We start from the raw sequence: 18,750 nt of genomic DNA on the forward strand, positions 1-18,750 counted from the left end.
TCAGCAATGGAGTGCTGTGATGAAGGGGGAGTCACTGTGACCACTCCATTGTTGATTAGTCTCCTATAACTGCACAACATGGAATGTAGTGGTTATCTTACTACACAGCAGTTTGCTGATTAATAATACAATAACTAGAGAGGTACATTTTCTGAAGAAAATGTGAGTGGTGCTTGCCGTGGCAAAACTCGGGGTCCCCCCATATCTCTATGACAATGAGATCCAAATGTGTTAAATTTTATAGTTCTACAAAAGTCTTGCTCTGCTCCAGAATGTCAAAGTTGGTCTCCATGTTAAGTCTGTAGGGTTTTTTAGGTGGAAGAATAATAATAATAAACAAATATATTGTTGATTAATGTTTTATTTTAACAAAGATAAATAAAAAAAGAGAGATAACAATAGTAGTGCTTCGCTTCGCAAGTACCACTAATAATGTATCATACATTAAGTCGACGACTAACAAACATCCGAGTTACGAATTTCTAACTTTGTCAGACTTACAAACAAATCTGATTTACTAACGTGCTCTCAGAACGAAACTCGTTTATAAGTCGAGGACGTACTGTAAACACAATATACACCAATGTACAAACCATTCTGAATCATTTTTGTTTTCTACTGAAAAAGGCCGCTGGATTAGTTAACAACCTTTTCATGAAGGTGTGAACTTAGTCATAAAATTGTTGAGGTACTTTAGGTGGTTGCCGTACAGTATTAAAGTTACATTCACCTAAATTGCAGGACACAAGGTTTCCCAGCAGAACATTCCCAAGAGCATCCCCGTGTTACAATAACAATGTTATTGACTTTAACATTTAGTATAATGTTATGGTTGATCATTGTCCATAAGTTTATGGTTAGTGGGCTTGCGAAGCGAAGAAACTGAATTTACATTAATTGAAATGAAATAACCTGAATAGCTAGTATATAGTAAACTGAAGTGACGTTAAGTGAAATGATGTGAAGAAAGTGAAAAAGACAGAAACTGGAATAATGTAAAGTGGAAAATTTAAACTGGAACGGTGTAAACTGAAATATCAGAAACTGGAGCGAGATATGTGAATGATATAAACTGGAATTATGTAAACTGTTATAAAATAAATCAGTATGATAATAATCCAATATTACATAATTCTCTTTTGATTCTGTAAAGCTGCTTGATGAATAAAATAAAATTGAATGGAATGATAGAAACTGGAATAACATAAATTGGACTGATGTAAATTAGCATGATGTTGAAACTGAAATAAAAGATATTGTAGGTGACAGATCGTCTACTACCACTTTATCCTGTATACAGTAGACCTGGATCCTAAAAAACTACACTTATATAAATTATAATGATGTTAACTGGAATGACATAAACTGGAAAAATTTGAAACTGCAATGATGGAAACTGGAATAATATAAATTGGAATGGTGGAAACTGTGATAATGTACATGAAAATGATATAGTCTGGGATGGAGTACCCTGGAATAAAGTAAAATGGAAAGATGCAAACTGCATTAGGAATTAGCTTTAGTGCAAAAAAAACTTAATTGGCTAACTAATCAGTTAATTAAAGTTATGTAATTGACACGAATAAGTTCAAAGCATAACCAAATCCCCCGGGCGAGTCGAGGAAGTTAAATCTTTTTTCTCAGACCAACAGTTATGTGATGGAAGTGTAAAGTTTTTGAGCTGGGGGCGTATGACAGATGTCAAAGGTCACCTGAATGGGCAGCACAATGAGAGCCACGCAGATCATGATGACCACAAGGAGCTGCGAGGGCCAGATCTGCGGCGTGACGTCTCCGAAGCCCACGGTGGAGAAGGTGACCACGCAGAAATACAGCGAGTCGAAGAGGGTGAGGTTGTTTCCTGCTCGCTCCAGGTGCTGAATCCCACAGATACTAAAAGAGAGAAAGCGGGTGAGAGAGAGAAAGAGAGGGATGAATGAAGAACAGAAAAAAGGAGCGGAGGAAATAGAGGAATAGCAACAGGAGACGATGGAAAGAAGACAGCAAGAGGAAGAAGAATGAAGACAGTGATGTAAAGTGTGACAGAGAAAGAAGAGAGAGGGGTGAGAAATGACATAATGAAAGATAGTTAAAGAAAATCTGAGAAGTGGATGGGAGGCATAAGGTGTGTGTGTGTGTGTGTGTGTGTGTGTGTGTGTGTGTGTGTGTGTGGCTTATCTTAGTATTGTGTGTACTGTATGTTTGCACTTCACAGTGTGTTTGCACTGTTTAACCTAACTCAATCACCAGCTTAGCATCCAACACCCACACACACACACCCACACACACACACACACGCACATACCTGTATCCCAGTCTTTTTCTTTTTTCAGTTCAGTTATTAAAGAAATATTGATAATTGACAATAAGAACGTAAAACTCTGGAATGTGACCTGTTCACCGCTTCACTCATCCCTCACTCTCTCACCCTCACGTTCTCATCCCTCACTCTCTCACCCTCACTTTCTCATCCCTCACTCTTTTTCTCAGTCTCACCCCTCACTCTTTCCGCTCACTCTCTACCCCCCCCCTCTCCCTCTCCACACTCACTCTCCCAGTCTCTCACCAGGTGAAGATGAGGCAGAGGAGGGTACTGATGAGGATGAGCACCTGGTTGAACATAGCTGAGTGAGTGCGCTGGATAGCTCTGTGTAGATCATTCTGAAACACACACACACACACACACACACACACACACAAAGAATGTTCATTTAAGTCAGAGTAACCCTTTAAGCTGCTAATTTTGCAGCCTGTTAAATTACATGTTAAAAAATGACAATAAATAAATAAATAAGGCAGGCTGTAATTATGTGGATTTAAAGGGCAGTTAATTTTAATGACATAAAATTAAATGATATAAAAAGAAACGACGCAAGTCAAAATTGCATGAAATTAAAATGCAACTGAAATACACAAGGAAATAACAGGAAAAATGATATGATGCAAAATTGATAACTGAGATGAAGTGAACTTGCGGGAAGCCTGGAGATTATACCAGGAGACTTTCGTATGAGACAGGGTACACCCTCCACAGGGTACTAGTATGATGTTAATTGAAATTATTTGAAACTGGCATAACTTAGTATTTCATGAACTGATAGGACATAAACTAGCATGACATATGACAGTATGTAAATTAAAACGGCATAAGTACAGTAAGTATGACAAATGCTAAAATGATGTAAACTAGCATAGTCTAAACTAAAATGTTGTAAATTAAAATAGTGTAAACTTACCTAAGTATGTAAACAAACATTTTGTAAGGAGGTAAAACTGGTATGACATAAATTAAAAGCATGTTAACTACAAAAACATAAAGTACTTTGGTGTAAACCAGTATGACGTAAACTGCAATGAGTTACACTAAAAATAAGAAAGTAAAGTAATATAAACTAGTATGACAAACTAAAAGCATGATATATTTCAATGCAATGAGATAATGTAAGCTAAAATTATGTAAAATGAAATGACAAATTAAAATGAAGAAGACTGAAAGGACTCACTCTGGTATGACAGAAGCCTAAATAGTTTTAAACTGAATTGACGTGAATTAGATGATTATTAAATATCTCTGGTACAGAACTGATATTTTAATGCATGGTTAAACTAATAAATACATTATTAAACACGGTGAAGTTTAATTTTTGATGTTTTTGGTGTTTACTGCTTTTGCCTTGTAAACTTTAATGCAGGTGATATATTTTACAAGCTTTGGTAATTGTTATCCGAATGCAGTGTGTAAAAACAGCAGATCGTTTTTGATACTGTGTAAAACAGTATTTAGCAGCACAGACAAATAAGTATCAGAAACGCCCAGCACTTAGATCATTTAGACAGGAGGAGGATTAGAGAGAGAGAGAGAGAGAGAGAGAGAGAGGGGGCAGATTACACTAGAATCCATTTTTCTAAAGTGTTCATTTGTTTTCTCCAGATCAAACATCTCCAAAGGTAGGAGGTAACTGAGTGCATATACTTTGTTACTTTACTTATGTACATATTTTACATACTTTACTTGAGTAGTTTTATTAGAGGACACTTTACTTTTACTCCACTCAAAGGTACAGCAAACACTTGTACTTTTACTTATCTACATTTGCATGTGGTGCGTTACCTAAGCACAGTGGTGTGTTATCACTGAAGCAGGAATTTCACCACCTGCTGACTATTATGTGTAATTGTGTGACTTGCCTTTCCTTAGAGATAGAGAAACTCTATTAGAAAGCCCTGTACTTTTGATATTTAAGTAAATTTGAGGGTGAGTACTTCTGTACTTTAACACAAATACATGAGCAAATGGGGGACTTCTACTTTTACTTGAGTTATATTTACTCTAGGAAATTTCTACTTTTTGATAGAGAGAGAGATTGGGTAGGGATGGATGAGGCTTGTAAGTGATAACAGGAACTAACTTTCTGCATGAATGATGTTCAAACATGAAATGTAAGTGTAAACTGATAAAAAGTCGAATGTGCTCTATAATAAGCAGAATGTCATAGCAATCTTTGACGGGTATTTCCGTGATGCTAACGGGTCAAACAGCTGTGCTAATGATCATTTTTCCTGCAACAGCACCATGCGATTTGTTCCTTCCTTAATCCATGAAGGTTCTGAACATAATGAAGTCATACCTGTGCTAGCGTGCATCGCGCCTGATATACCCTACACATCACTGCAGTGCTGCCGGCTGACAGGAATCCTCATTAACAGGATTATTAAAGCGTTCTCTTTGATTCCCGTCCACTTCATCTTTATGTACCTGTTCTTCAAACACTAGACTTACACAGTGGCTTTTCTGCAATCACGCTCGATTAAAAAAAGTCTCAGACAGCCAGAATACTGCAAGTTCTGTTAGCGTGCCTAATTGTAATTAGCATCACGCTGTTCAGATGGTGCGCCGGTTTTACTGGAACACTCTTTGTTCCCTGGGAGCACCTGCTGCTTTTTTTCATCCATCACACATGGAGAAAGACAAGAAGAGGGTGATTATGGGAAGAGAAAGAAAAGAGGATTTTTTTTTTTATACTTACAATCATGTTTTCTAGGGCGTGTTTGGCCAGCCAGCAGTTGAGAAAAACAGGGATGAACAGGTTTCGAAGCGAGGGTAAAATCACCTGTCGGGAAAAGATAAAAAAAAGAATACATTTTATAAGTAAAAAAAAAAAAACAATAAAATAAACACAACATAATAAAATTTATTGAGGGCCATAAAGCTTGTGTGCTCTAACTGAGTACTGATATGTTCATGCAATAAAATTGAAGATTTGCATATAAAGAGCTTCATTTCTATAATTATGATTTCATGTTTGTCACAATTTGTACGGGTCACATGCATAATTGTTGGCACCATTCAAAAAGCACTACTGTATTATTTATAGGTGTATATATACAGTGTCATATGGTACAGTATATATATATATTTTTTTTTAATATTCATGTTTTTCTTTTTTATTAAACATCATATTAGTCAAAAAGACATTTTTTAAATCATCTGTAAATATATTTCTAATAATGCTCAAATAGGTTCATGAAAGAGTTAGGAAAAAATAGAAAGAGAGACAGAGAAAGAGTGAAAGAGAGAGAGAGAGAGAGAGAGAGAAAGAGAGAGAGAGAGAGAGAGCATCAGAGAAGCTGCATCGTGCCAGAAATAATCATTCTGATAACAAAGAGCTGATCTGTTGTCTCCAGATCTTAAATCTTAATATCCTGCGATCTCGAGCCAATAAAGCTTTTGAAACCCAGAAATGATATCGTAATTAAGTTCTTATAAAAAAATTAAAACATGCATAAATTGAGAGAAATCACATAAAAATACCTCATTACCATGCCAAAACATACATAAACTAATTTAATAAATAAAATTCTAGAACAGCAACTCTGAGAGATGTGCAGCTTTATGTACAGTATAGTATCATAGGTTACATTAAATCACTTGGTATTACATGTTATCGGTGCTAAAGTAAATAATTGACACACTGAATTTATAAGTTATTTATATGACTTGTACAGATGATGCTCCGTAGGCGCATACTGCATCATAAATATATTTTTTAAAAGAAAATGTGTTGCTGATACGGTGATGTTTTTATAAGGAGAAGTTTATTTAACTGGAAAGAGTCTCCAGTGTCAACACTTGTATTAGGAAATTTTGCCCGTCGGATGGCAATGACCTTCATTTGTCAACATTTCAAAAGTTAGAAAATGTTGACTACATGACGAAGGCATAACTTGAAAGTGTGTAGATTCCCATAGAGCTCCATGTTAAAATGTTCAACTTTACAACAGAAATAAACAGCCTGGTACCAAAAAAAAAAGTCTCCATTTCACATTCATGCAAACGGTACGAGGGGGTGTATTTTTATGGAACTTATTGGATAAAATTACAGTATATTAAGTCAAAACATTATGGGCGTGGCAGCTACACTAGACGATGAGTTACTGTAGGTATGGATGACAAAGTTCATTCAAATGCAAAGTGACATTACATTATAAATTCACTTTTTTCACTTTAGCATTTCAGCTTCGCAAAGGCTGTGCTAGTTAGCTTGTAGTAAATGAGGTATGTACTGTATGTTCCAATCAAATTCCAGGTTCCATTGTTCCACCCATTTACTTGTTTATTGGTTAATTGAGGTTTAGGGGTAACACCACTGTGTGCTTTCCACTGGGCCACTAGGAAACATGCTGTTGATGCTAGTAAATGCACTTATAACAATGAGGACCACAGAAAAAAAAAAAACAGAAAACAGTAAATTACCAAAAATATTAAATTGGAAAGCAGCCAAAATGAAGACCAGATTAGTGTGTGAGATGTGTTCTGTGAAAGCTGATGTGATGCAGTTTGGACACTGCACAAGCGCCATAATGCAGCTACGATGGTAATATTTTGGGTGTAAAAATATTAAGCCGAGAGGAGACATAACAACACTAAGAGATGCATGACATAAGATACACACTCTGTGCGCGGGAAGCTGTTGTGTCCGTCCATTCTAAACCCTGTTGGGAACTTTAGGGACCATAAGCGTTCTAAATAACGGCTATAATTTTTAAAATTGTTTTAAGGTTGTATTTGTAACGTTGTGTTCGAGTCGTTTATTCAACGTTATCAAAACAACGTGGACCTGACGGTGAACATCATTGCAACATCATTACAACTATATTACAACATTCATCCAACGTTAGGCTTCCCGCTGGGAAAACTGTGCTCGGCATTTTCCTCTACACGGCAATTTTATCTTAAAATCAAGACAGAGAGACAGAGAGAGAGAGAGAGAGAGAGATAGAGGTGTGTGGGGGGGGTTAGACAAAAAAAAAAAAAAGGTCTGTCCTGAACATTCCACTTTGTATTCAGAAGCCGCACTTTTTGGAATTGTTCCTTTATAAATATCTTTTCTGTGGATGTGACAGTAAGATGGATATCAGCAAGGCATGAGTTACAGTCAATAATAAATGACTCCGACATGACCTACACGGTCGTTAAAGCTGATAAATTGGCAACTCTGCGTTTACTGGCAGCGTCACAACATCTATTTATACTAATATACCGAGCACAGGATCCAAATATCTATGATTAAGAAGGTTCACAGGCTGTAATGGCTTGCTGAATGGTTTGATGAGGAGAAAAATTATGTAAATCATATGCCATAGCCTTCACACAGAGCACATCTCAACCCAGCTGAAGATCTCTGGGAGCTTTTGGTGAGATGTGTGAAGACAGTGTTTTCTAAACCAGTTTGAGGTAATAGGTTTTAGGAGAGCGGAGTTCATCTCTTTGGGACTCTTCTGATGGGTCATGCTGGCCTGACATCTTACTAACACATTTTATGTTGTTTTTTCCTTTGATTTGTCACGTCTCGATGACATTAGAAGTGGATATCTTTGGTTGTGCAGGTACACAAAAACTCACAGTGATGACAAAAGGGACAGCGCTGATCATCTCCAGGATGAACGGCACACGCAACACTTGCTCCCAAACGTTACCCTGGAAACAAAAAGCGAAGGGGTCAGAGACAGAATGGGGTAGGGGGTGGGGGATAAACAAATGTTAAAAAATCCTATTAAAAAAAAAATGACATGTCAAACTAAATATCTTTGCATTTTATTAAAATCTTACACGATTAAAAAGTGGAATTCAGGAGCTGCAATTTTAAGTTCTTGGCGGAAAACTAGAAATCTGTGTACATTGAAACACTGTAATTTTGCATGCAAAAGATTCTAAATAATCCTAATAATTTTAATTATAATTTAAAGTCATTTTTTTAATAGTCTCACATCAGAATAGATAAAATATTACTAATAGAAAATTAATAATTCACAGTCAATTCTATAAATGGGTTATCATTCAAAGGTTAAGGTGAGATCAGTATACATATACCGTCTGTCTAAAAAAAAAAAAGATTTCAATGACCTTTAGCTTTGATTACAGCTTACACTGTGGTGGCCATTTCGTGTGTGATGAAAATGATTCCTGATGCTTCCAAAAACGCTCTTTCAGTCCTGGAATATGGCCGTGCCATCAAGAAATAAAAACTTATACCATAGATGTGATAACCTGGTCATTCAGTACATTCAGGTCATCATCTGACTTCATTTTATTGCCACATAGCGTTGATGAGTCTAGACCTGAGCAACTGAAGCAACCACAGATCATAACACTGTCTCCAGAGGCTTGTACAGTGGACACTATGCATGATGGGTGCATCGCTTCATGCCCTCCCCTTTATGCTCCCTGGCAAACTGGAGCCTTTTCTTCGATGAGTCTAACTTTTGATGAGTCTTTTTCTTTTCTTAAAGTGTTTATATATTTTTATGAATGACTCATACTGTATGCGGTATATTATTATAATATTAACATATTATAGCATAAATTTAGTATTAAAATAATTATTATAATTAGTTTTTATTTTCCTGAAGTGTGTATACGGTTATTTTAGCTGACTCTGTATATATAAGTGTTTCAAAATGACTAGCCATTCCATCATATGATGGATCATAGGATACTTCCTGTGAAAAACAGCAAATACAGTACCGTGAGTGGTTTTTCGGCAATGGTTAAGCCAACAAAAGCATGTTTCTCATGATCTTTAAAAATCTTCAAAGGTTTTTTGTGCAACAAAACTCAACATCTTTTTCCTTGATCTACTTCCTGTTCGACAAAATCGAAATCACAGCATGCATTTGCTACAATTTTTTTTTTTAAATAGAACTCACCCAACGTTTAATTGATACTAAACTGCATGCTTAGATAACCACAAATACAACTGAAGGCTGGTTTCTCCATTGTGACCAAACTGTGGTAGGTGGATTTATTATTATTAGATTTATATTTTGGGGAGAAAAAAAAGGCGCAAATTTCACATTGATAAAAATCAAATGGTTTCACATGACTCAAAGAAAACATGCAAAAATATTCTCTATCAGTTTGCAATACTTTGTGTCTCATTTAAAAAAAACTTTTAAACCACAATAAAAGGAGTTATCTCATTTTGAGTTGCATGTGTAGGAACTGTAGTATATGTTTTTTGGTTAGTGCATTGATTTATCTTTCATGCTACTGTATCACTGCCCTCAGGATTCTATTTATAACAATGATTACATTTTATTGACCACAATGCAAAGTGATATTAAAAAAAAAAAATTAATACACTTTTTGTTCACTTGACTGATATTAACCAAAATATGTATTTATTTATCTACAATAACTGATGTATCCTGGTCAGAGTGAGGGTGGATCCAGGATGGTAATCCGGTGAACGCCGGAACAGTGAATGAGACATCAGTTCATAGCTTGGCATCATATACCTACGGGCCATTTAGATCACCCAGTCCAACGACTGCCATTTCTACAAGGTGGTAGTAAACCAGGAGAAACCCATATGGACATGGGAAGGACATGTAGAAAAGTCTCCACAAAGAAATTCTACAGCTGTGAGTCTACCCACTGTGCCTAAAACTGCATTAGCATAATAAAAAAGGACTTAGTAATGAGCTTTGGACAAATGATAGCTAGGGAGGACTACTGAGTCTGTGACAGGCAATGTGGCATTATTTGTGCCCCACATGATTTGAGCGTGGGTAGAAAAGATTTGTTCGTTACTACAGAAATCAATAGAGGGCGGAGAAAAAAAAGAGAGAGGGAGGGATGGGAGGAATCTGCAAAATCTTCAAAGAAGAAGTAAGAAATCAAAGGCATGGCATCACCAAGGGGTTCTGAAGAGGACAGGCATGCCTGCTGCGCCGTCCCCTCCACTCAGTCCTCCAGCACAAGAGCTCTCAGAAAACAAAGAGCTGATTGGCACAGCTGTCTCTCACTCTCTCTGTCTATACCTATTTTTTTCTTCCCAGCCTGCCCCTTTGATCCTTCGCTGAAGACTGAAGGCTGAAGAGATTTCATGCACACCTTGAGGTGCAGAAAAAAGAAAGAAATTTCAACCTGAGCTGAGACTGTCCACACCGACGCGTTGGGTTTTGTTAGATGGAGCTGCCAGTCATCCGCAATGGCCTGAAACTTCTTTCTTATCTGGGAAAATGGTACTGGAAAATGGTTGTGTACAATGGTTGTCTTTTTCAGTGGGACTGAAGACAGATTTTTTATGGGTGGGTCATATGGACCATTATCTACTTCGTAATTGAATTTTTGAGGTGCTAAGAAAAAGCACACAATAAATGGCGATGTGCCATGTACTGTATATGGGAAAAAGAGCTTGAGATGCAGTAGGTGTAGTCTAGTGAAGCAAGATTTCAGGGTGTTGCACTGTGTGTCTCTCTTACCTTGTAGCTCAGGTATACAAGCAACATGGTTTCTGAAAAGCTGATGAAAGCCACAAGGACCTGGTGAGAGAGAAACCGAGGCAGAGAGAGAGAGAGAGAAAGAGAGAAAGAAAAAGAGAAAGAGATGAGGAAAGACATACAGTGTAGGAGGAAGCAGTGGGCAGGATTAAGAGTGCTTACTGTGCAATGTCTGGACTGAGTGGCCAAAAGAAGGATCAGCACAAAACACCAGAGACACTCTGGTCACACAGAGTCTGTGTGTGTGCGTGTGTGTGTGTGTGAGAGAGATGGCTTCAATGTTGGAAAAGCTAGAGGCATTTATTTGTCCACATACAGTATGTCTGTAATTACTTCTTTTTGTACCTGAGCTGGTGTCATATCTCTACAATCTGCTCTGTGTATGTTTGTGTGTGTGTGTGTGTGTGTGTGTGTGTGTTTGTGTTGGTGTGAATGTAAAAAAAGGTTAATTGATCTGACCTGGAGCGCCCAAAGCGGCAAAGGTCTGTTCACCCAGATAATGAGAGACCTGGAGGCACAATAACCCGTTATTGGAGGAAACCGAGTGAGACATAGAGAGAAAAAATAAAGACAAAAAGGACAAGAACCTCATCACACAGTTCACAGTTTCCAGACAGGTTTTAACACCACGGAAATTGCAGGGAAAAAAAAAAACATCGCCTGAGTGCTAAATTTTTGGTTAAAGAAAAACACTGACTTAGAAAGTGTAGAAATTACTGTAGGAAAGAGAAAACTATTTAAGACATGGCAGTATATGACAAATATAGTCATTATACAGTATGTTTAAAATACTGTACAATACAAGCTCAATTAGGATATCTCTTTTATATATCCTATTAATGATTCAATGTAAACAAATCTAGCATGGTAATATACAAGGGGCGTTCAAGTCAAACTGAGACTTGTAATGAAATTTCCAGTGAATGAAGATTTAAAGTGATTGACATTTACAGTAGACTTCAAGCACAGTACGGTGATGAGACTCTTAGCGGCAAAACATTTAAACGGTGCAACTGTTCAGCTGTTAAAGAAGGCCGTCCGTTCTGACGATCCCGGCTGAGGTGGCTCAGAGCCCACTGCAGTTGTTCCTGTGAACATTTAGCAAGATATTTACAAAAAAAATCAAATGAATAACTTGCTGCCAACTTTCAGACGAGGGATGCATCTGTGGAAACTGTACGCATAATCATTCACCAGCACCACTTGCACAGGAACTCGGCTGGGATTTATTGCTACAGTACATTGTATAGTCCTGACCTCGTTTTCACATTTCCATATGTTTGGGCCATTGATGGAGTTCCTGGGAGGCCGGCGCTTTAGACATGAAGCAGGTACTCCAATCATGGCTCCGGCATTCTGAGCAAACTTTTTATCTTGATGATATCCAAGCACTAGTGAAACACTGGGATAAGTGCATTAGTGTTACCGGGATAAAGGGAGTTTTTACCCACACAACTGTGTCCTGTTATCAAAAGTCCTGGTTTGACTTGAACGCCCCTGGTATTTTTTAAGAAATGCCCTCTACTTAACCAGATGCCACTCACACAGTGGCTCATTTCTCATACTGACTAATTGTTTTGTTCAATTTTGGGGGCGTGATTAAATAAATAAATGAGTTTCGCCGTGATTGAAGAATTTATCAAAATATTTAAATGAGTTTAAAGACAATCAGCACAATCAATATGTATACATTTTCCAGGACATTTAAAGGGAATCTTCTATGTAGACATGTCTAAGACATTCACATGGGTCTCCAGTGTGCAAAGACAACATGAGCAAAACAACATTAGCTGTTTTGTCCTTGTTTAATTTTTGTACAAATCACTTTTTTGTCCTTATGTGACCTCATATAAGAATAACCCAGCTCTGCTCTACTGTTCTGTAGAGGGGTGTGGCTTAGCAGTAGCTCATTTACATAGACACTGAAACAGCATGCTTGGAAATGGAGTGAAAAAAAGGGAATTTGAGGTGTGAAACAGGGATATTTCAGCTGGAAAGTTAATATATACACACAGTGGACAAGCCCTGAGACCTGTGCTTTAACCTCGGACCTTTAATCATATTTATAGAACACTTAGCAAAATAATATATCAATTAAACTGAGTGTTGTTAACTAAGTCTACATTATGGATATTTTTAGGTTGGTATCATGTGCGAAAAAAGGACCAATCACAGGACAACAGACATTTACATTCAGTCCACAAATAAATAAATAAAACCTTTGTGTTCACAAGCAATATTTAAGAACTGTCACTGAATGATCTTTCAGCATTGCGGGACAATACAATATGATTTCTAACAGGTAAATAATTTCCCAATCACACTGGGTAAACCCTAAATGTCACTTGCACTCATTATTCGAAATGAACAGCTGTCTCTTTTGGAGCAGACGCAAATTAGCCCGGCGTTAATTTCAGGTCATTGCAGCACAACACCCTAAAGCGCAGAGTGAGAGACAGCTCCAAGTGTCACATAAACACCCAGCTGCTTTCTCTTATTAAAGCGCCGAATACCAGGGAGAACATCTTGCCAAAATATATCCTTCCATTATCGTCTCGGAGTCCCTGCTCCGCTCCTTTCCTCCGTCACTGTTTCCTGACGTCAATAAAATCGATACAGTAGAGCAAGCCGAGATTTCCTGCTGTTCCGTTCGGATCAAACACGCCGCTCAGGGGTCGAGGAGCATGACTTTGGCCTCACACTGATGTAATGAGAACGTATTATTATTGCTGCCCAGCGGCGCACAGTCTCCCGGTCTTTTTATGAGACGAAGGACGGGTCGATGGCAACTTCCTCCCCCCCCCATCATTAAATGAAGATTGCTGATCTGTTCAAGTGTTCATTTTAATTTTTTTTCTTACACACTTACCAGTCAAAGTGGCTTTTATTCTGTGTAGAGACATTCTGTCTAAGACAGCCAGGGCTGCAGAAAAACAGACACACAAACACAGATAAATTGGGAAAGGCCTTAATACTGATATTCACACTCCTATAAATCATTCTCTGAGCTCTCTCCATGGATGCATTCTCAGTTAAACCCTTTCTTCTCTATTTTTCTGTTTGCTTGTACTCTTTTTGCTGCTGATTGGTTTTGATCTTGCTCACACAAGACAACTGCTGCATTCTGTACTCTCTCTCTCTCTCTCTCTCTCTGTCTCCCTCCTCCTCCTCACTCCCACAAGCTTCCTGTCTTCCCATTTTCACTTGGACATTTCGTCACCTGCACCTGGCTTCATTTTCACTTTGTCACCACTTTGTCAGGACTTTTCCAATTACCTCGACTTGTAGAAACCCGACACAGTGAAAAGCATTGATTACACAGATGTGCTTTATGGGCTTTGTAATCTTGTATCGTAACGGTGTTTCATAATGTTTATAAAGCTAAAGGGTCAACGACATAATAAGTCAAAATAAGTAAAGACAAACTCATAATGTTAGAAAGCAAAATTACACGTTACTGCGGTCTTTCCCACAGTCAAACTGCAACAATGGGGTTGCCAAATATCATGGTGATTCCAGCACTTTGAATAACTGATGCTGATAAATTCTGGATTCTGATTGGTCAGAAGATATTTATTAATTTTCTAGAACAGCAGCTCTGAAAGTAGTGCAATTTAATAATATATGACTAGATGTTGGGGTTGTAGTTTTGGTTGTTTCAAAGTTTTTGAATCACAATCAGCAAAAACAAAATGTGGGGAAGACAAATCTATTTTGCTTTTTATTTATTACTTATAGAATTTTCACAGAACATCTAAAACGAGATGAACTTTTAAGATATCCAATCCATCAACAAAATCTTGAAGGTAAACAGTCAACAAAAAACAATACTACTACACAGTTCTTCAAAAGAAGAAAGATAATGACGGTTCTGTTTCAAAGGCTACACTCGATCCTGCGTGAAAACGCTATGGGAACATCTTTTCGTGTTGCCGGTTGTGAAGCATGTGTGTATCAAACACACCAATTTAGGCTTATATAACCTTGGTCAGGTGACGTCGTTTGATGAGACGCACCTGCAGGTTATAAATAGGAGTAAACCGGAAACTCCTCAGATCTTTTGTCTTCATGACCGCATTGTGCGCGTGTCACAAACAAATCAAAAACAAATTGAAAAGCAGAGAAAAGTGTTTAACTCACCGATATAATGGCAGAGTTTAAAGCAAAATGTGTCCCTCCGTGCAAGAATTTCCTCTCAGAGGGCGATCTTCACACTTTTCGCTTTAAATGTTTGGGTGAAAGTCACTGTGAACACTGTGATCTTCTTCCCATGAAAGTGCTTCGCGCGTGACTCGCGTTCTTTAGAGAGCCATGAGCAGCGCTACATTCCTGGGGATCACAAGCCAATCTGGCCGAGGCGCGGGAGACGGAGTCTCCCCTCCTTTCTCTCGCCCTCTCTTCCAATCGGGAAGTCTCTCCTTCCACTTCACAAGCGCACTCCGGTGCTTCTCGTGAGTGTGTAAAAGAAACTCTCTTGCTTTTGTAGAAATGGAAGTAGCTACCTTAGAACGCTCCTCTAAGGAAGAAAGAGAATATGAGGAGCTGTTTGTCATAAGTCATAACGCATGCAGTCAAGCGGCTGCACACTGATTGGCCACAGGAGCAAGCCTTCCCCAAACATTTAAAATTAGACAACAGATTCCTGTCGGGTGGCCAGGAGATGGAGCTACAACGTCGCTCTCTCCCCTTTTTTAACGACCTCCACAACGAATTAACTCGTTCATGAAACAAGCCTTATTCATCCTGTATTTTGTACCATCAACTTTGTTTTATGTGAAGATCGTTGATGCAAAAGCACGTGGTTACATGGTGATGCCCCAGATAGAAGAGACCCTCGCGGGCTATCTCTCTCCTGGGACATCATCCTCACTAAAGAAGCCCTTACCTTCCACCAAGCCTTGTAGAACTTCTTCTACACTGGTAGGAAAGGCGATCTTAGCAGCAGGTCATGCCGGCGCTTCTTTGCACACGAGGAATGGAAGTAGTCCGTCAATCTGGAAGAGATTTCAGGTAGCAGAGGTGGACATCTCTGCCTTGCAAGAAACAGCAAATGTCCCCTTTACTACTCTCTGACTCTTCCAGCTCCCCTGGCTCTGGACGCCTTGGCCCGTACATGGCCCAGATTACGCCTTAATGTGCTTTTCCCGTTAGCTCTGCTCCCGGGACTCTTGGCCAGGGTCGTCAACAGAATTTGCGCCTCTTACTGATAGTGCCTCGTTGGCCGACCAAAGCATGTTTGGCTCCTGAACGGGACCAACTAAGTCAAGCTGGTCTTCCAGCCAGCGTAAATTAACATTATTTTAAGTGCTAGTGCTCCCTCCACTAGAAGAGCTTATGCTCTCAGATGGAATGTACAGTATTTAAAAGTTGGTGCATGACAAAACATGTAGACCCAGTCCACTGCCGAATTGTTTCAGTGCTGGAGTTTCTGCAGGAAAAGTTGTCTTCGGGCTTGTGCCCTAGTACTCTCAAAACGTATGTAGCCGCTATTTTAGCCTGTCATGTTCTGATTTATGGGGTTTCCATGGGAAAAACCCCTTTTGTTGCCCCTTTCATTCGTGGAGCTAAATGGTTGAGGCCACCCACTAGAGCCACTGTCCCTTCGTGGGATTTATCTATCGTGCTTGAAGGTCTAATTGACACCCCTTTCAAACCACTAGATTCAGCGCCTCAGGTTTCTGACCCTTAAGATGGTTTTTCTATGGCCATTACCTCTCTGAAGAGAATTGGAGATCGTCTCGGGTTACTTTGCTTGAACCCTGTTCCCTGAAAAGGCGGGAACGAGATGCTGTGTGAAAACGCTATGGGAAACATCTTGTCATGTTGCCGGTTGTGAAGCATGTGTGTATCAAACACGCCAAATTTTTGGCTTATATAACCTTGGTCAGGTGACGTCATCTGATAAGATGCACCTGCAGGATATAAATAGGAGTGAACCGAAAACATTCCTCAGATTGATTTGTCTGAACGGACGCCTGGTCACGTAGGCAGTGCGGCATTGGGACGCAGCATCTCGTTCCCGCCTTTTCAGGAAACAGGGTTACAGCAAAGTAACCCGAGGCGTTCCCTTTCAAAGGCTACACTCGATGCTGCATAAAAATGCTATGGGAATGAGAGTGCCAACGCCACCGCACTGCAAGTGTCTGGACTCCAAGGTTGTGTAGCGTGTGCGCACAAGGCCGAGAAGGTCTCAGAACTATGTCTGGGTAGCTGACTCGAGGACGCGTGAGCCTGGAGTAGCATAAACATCCAGACTATAAATGTTAGAAATGTGTGCGGAGAGGACAACCCTCCGCGTCACACACTTGCTACAAGGGAATACCTCTTGCTAGTGCAATAGGTATTCCCTTGCACTAGCAAGAGAATACCTCTTGCTAGTGCAATAGAAGAGGCGATCCCCCTGGTTGAATGAGCCCTGATTCCTAGAGGCGAAGTGAGCCCACGCACCTCATAGGAGAGGGCAATAGCCCAGTGTAGTGGTGGCCGCCCCCCGGTTGTGACCCCAGAACATGTAAAAGCTGCTCTGACTTACGCCACTAGCTAATGCGGTGGACGTAAATCTAAAGAGCACGTACTGGAAACAGTAAGTAAAGTCTCTCCTACTCCGAAGCTGTAAAGGCGGAGGACAGAAGGCCTTAAAAACAATAGGGTGCATGTTGGGAATGGACTTTCGGAAGATAGTTCAGTGAGGATGCAAAATGGCCCTGACTAGCCCAGGGGCAAAGTCTAGGCAGGATGGGGAGACTGACAGATCTCCGATCCTCTTAGAGAGGTAACGAGGCCATTTAGAAAAACCATCCTGAGGGTCAGAAACCTGAGCGCTGACTCTAGTGGTTTAACAAGGGGGCACAAGCCCGAGGACAACTTTTTCTGCAGAAACTCCAGAACTGAAACAATTCGGCAGTGGACTGGGCCTACCTGCTTCGTCATGCACCAACTTTCAAATACATTCCATTTGAGGGCATAAGTTTTTCTAGGGAATTGATGTGTCGCGCGAGAAGATGGCCTCTACAGCTCCCTTGGGCTGGACAGTCTTCTAAGACCGCAACCCAGCCCATGAGGGAAGCGCCTGTCGTTAGCATCTGCGATGACAAGACAAACTTAGAGTGGGACCCAGAGTCAGAAACCGGGGTCTGAACCACATAAGAGCACCTGGTGCGTAGCCCTTATTGGGGATTGGCCCTAGAGTGAAATCCCCTGGTTCTGAAATGCTCTCATGTGCAGAAGGTCCAAAGGTGTCACTGTGGATACAGCTGCCATGAGAGCTAAGATCTCTGAAAGTGATGGTCACTTTCTGGTCTAGCTTGATTTCCTTGAGGGTGTTGAGAATGGATTCGACACGAGCGGGAGACAGCTGTGCCCGCTTACGCTCGAATCCCATGTGACCCCCAAATATATTGTCCTCTGAACAGGAAAGAGCACGATTTCATGGCGTTGGATCTCAATCCTAAGAAACAAAGATGAGCTAGGATGACATGCTGATGTCGAAGCACTAGCTACTGAGACTGGGCCAGCCAGTCATGTAATTCAAATACGGATGCTCTGGAGTCATAAGAGCCAGAACTACATTCATGTATTTTGTGTATGTGCGGGTTTGAGAGCTAGACCAAATGGAAGGACCTGATACTGGTAAGCTTCGCCCCCGAAAGTGAACCTCAGGAACCTGCTGTGTTGTGGCAATATTTCTATTAATTAATTTTTAGATAACGGTAAAGCGAAATCTAAAAATTGTACGCAGCCCCCCGTTTCTCTTGGGAACCAAGAAATACCGACTGTAGTAGCCTGACTGTCTGTTAGGGGAACATGTTACATGGCCCCATTTCCCAGCAACTTCTGTCAGCAGATGCGCACTTTCCGGTTTCATGGAAGTAGAGACCACGCCATTGAAACGCGGAGGGTGATGTGAGAACTGAATCCTGTAGTTTCTCTCTACAGTGCTTAGTACCCAAGGCGATTTACTTGGCG

General features: G+C 39.8%; 1 protein-coding gene across 2 annotated transcripts in view; it reads right to left on the reverse strand.

Moving 5' to 3' along the window:
* LOC128518256 (potassium channel subfamily T member 2) overlaps nt 1-18,750 on the reverse strand; it is a 110,776-nt gene that overhangs the window by 55,754 nt on the left and 36,272 nt on the right. For both annotated transcript variants that reach the window (XM_053491266.1, XM_053491265.1), the window contains exons 4-10: nt 13,655-13,708; nt 11,245-11,293; nt 10,768-10,827; nt 7,904-7,978; nt 5,028-5,111; nt 2,567-2,661; nt 1,713-1,893 (exon numbers count right to left, since the gene is read on the reverse strand). In XM_053491266.1, the coding sequence (XP_053347241.1) occupies nt 1,713-1,893; nt 2,567-2,661; nt 5,028-5,111; nt 7,904-7,978; nt 10,768-10,827; nt 11,245-11,293; nt 13,655-13,708 (598 nt within the window). The remainder of the gene's footprint in view (nt 1-1,712; nt 1,894-2,566; nt 2,662-5,027; nt 5,112-7,903; nt 7,979-10,767; nt 10,828-11,244; nt 11,294-13,654; nt 13,709-18,750) is intronic.

The sequence above is a fragment of the Clarias gariepinus genome, chromosome 3 (genome assembly GCF_024256425.1).
Source record: "Clarias gariepinus isolate MV-2021 ecotype Netherlands chromosome 3, CGAR_prim_01v2, whole genome shotgun sequence".
Classification (NCBI taxonomy): Eukaryota; Metazoa; Chordata; class Actinopteri; order Siluriformes; family Clariidae; genus Clarias; species Clarias gariepinus.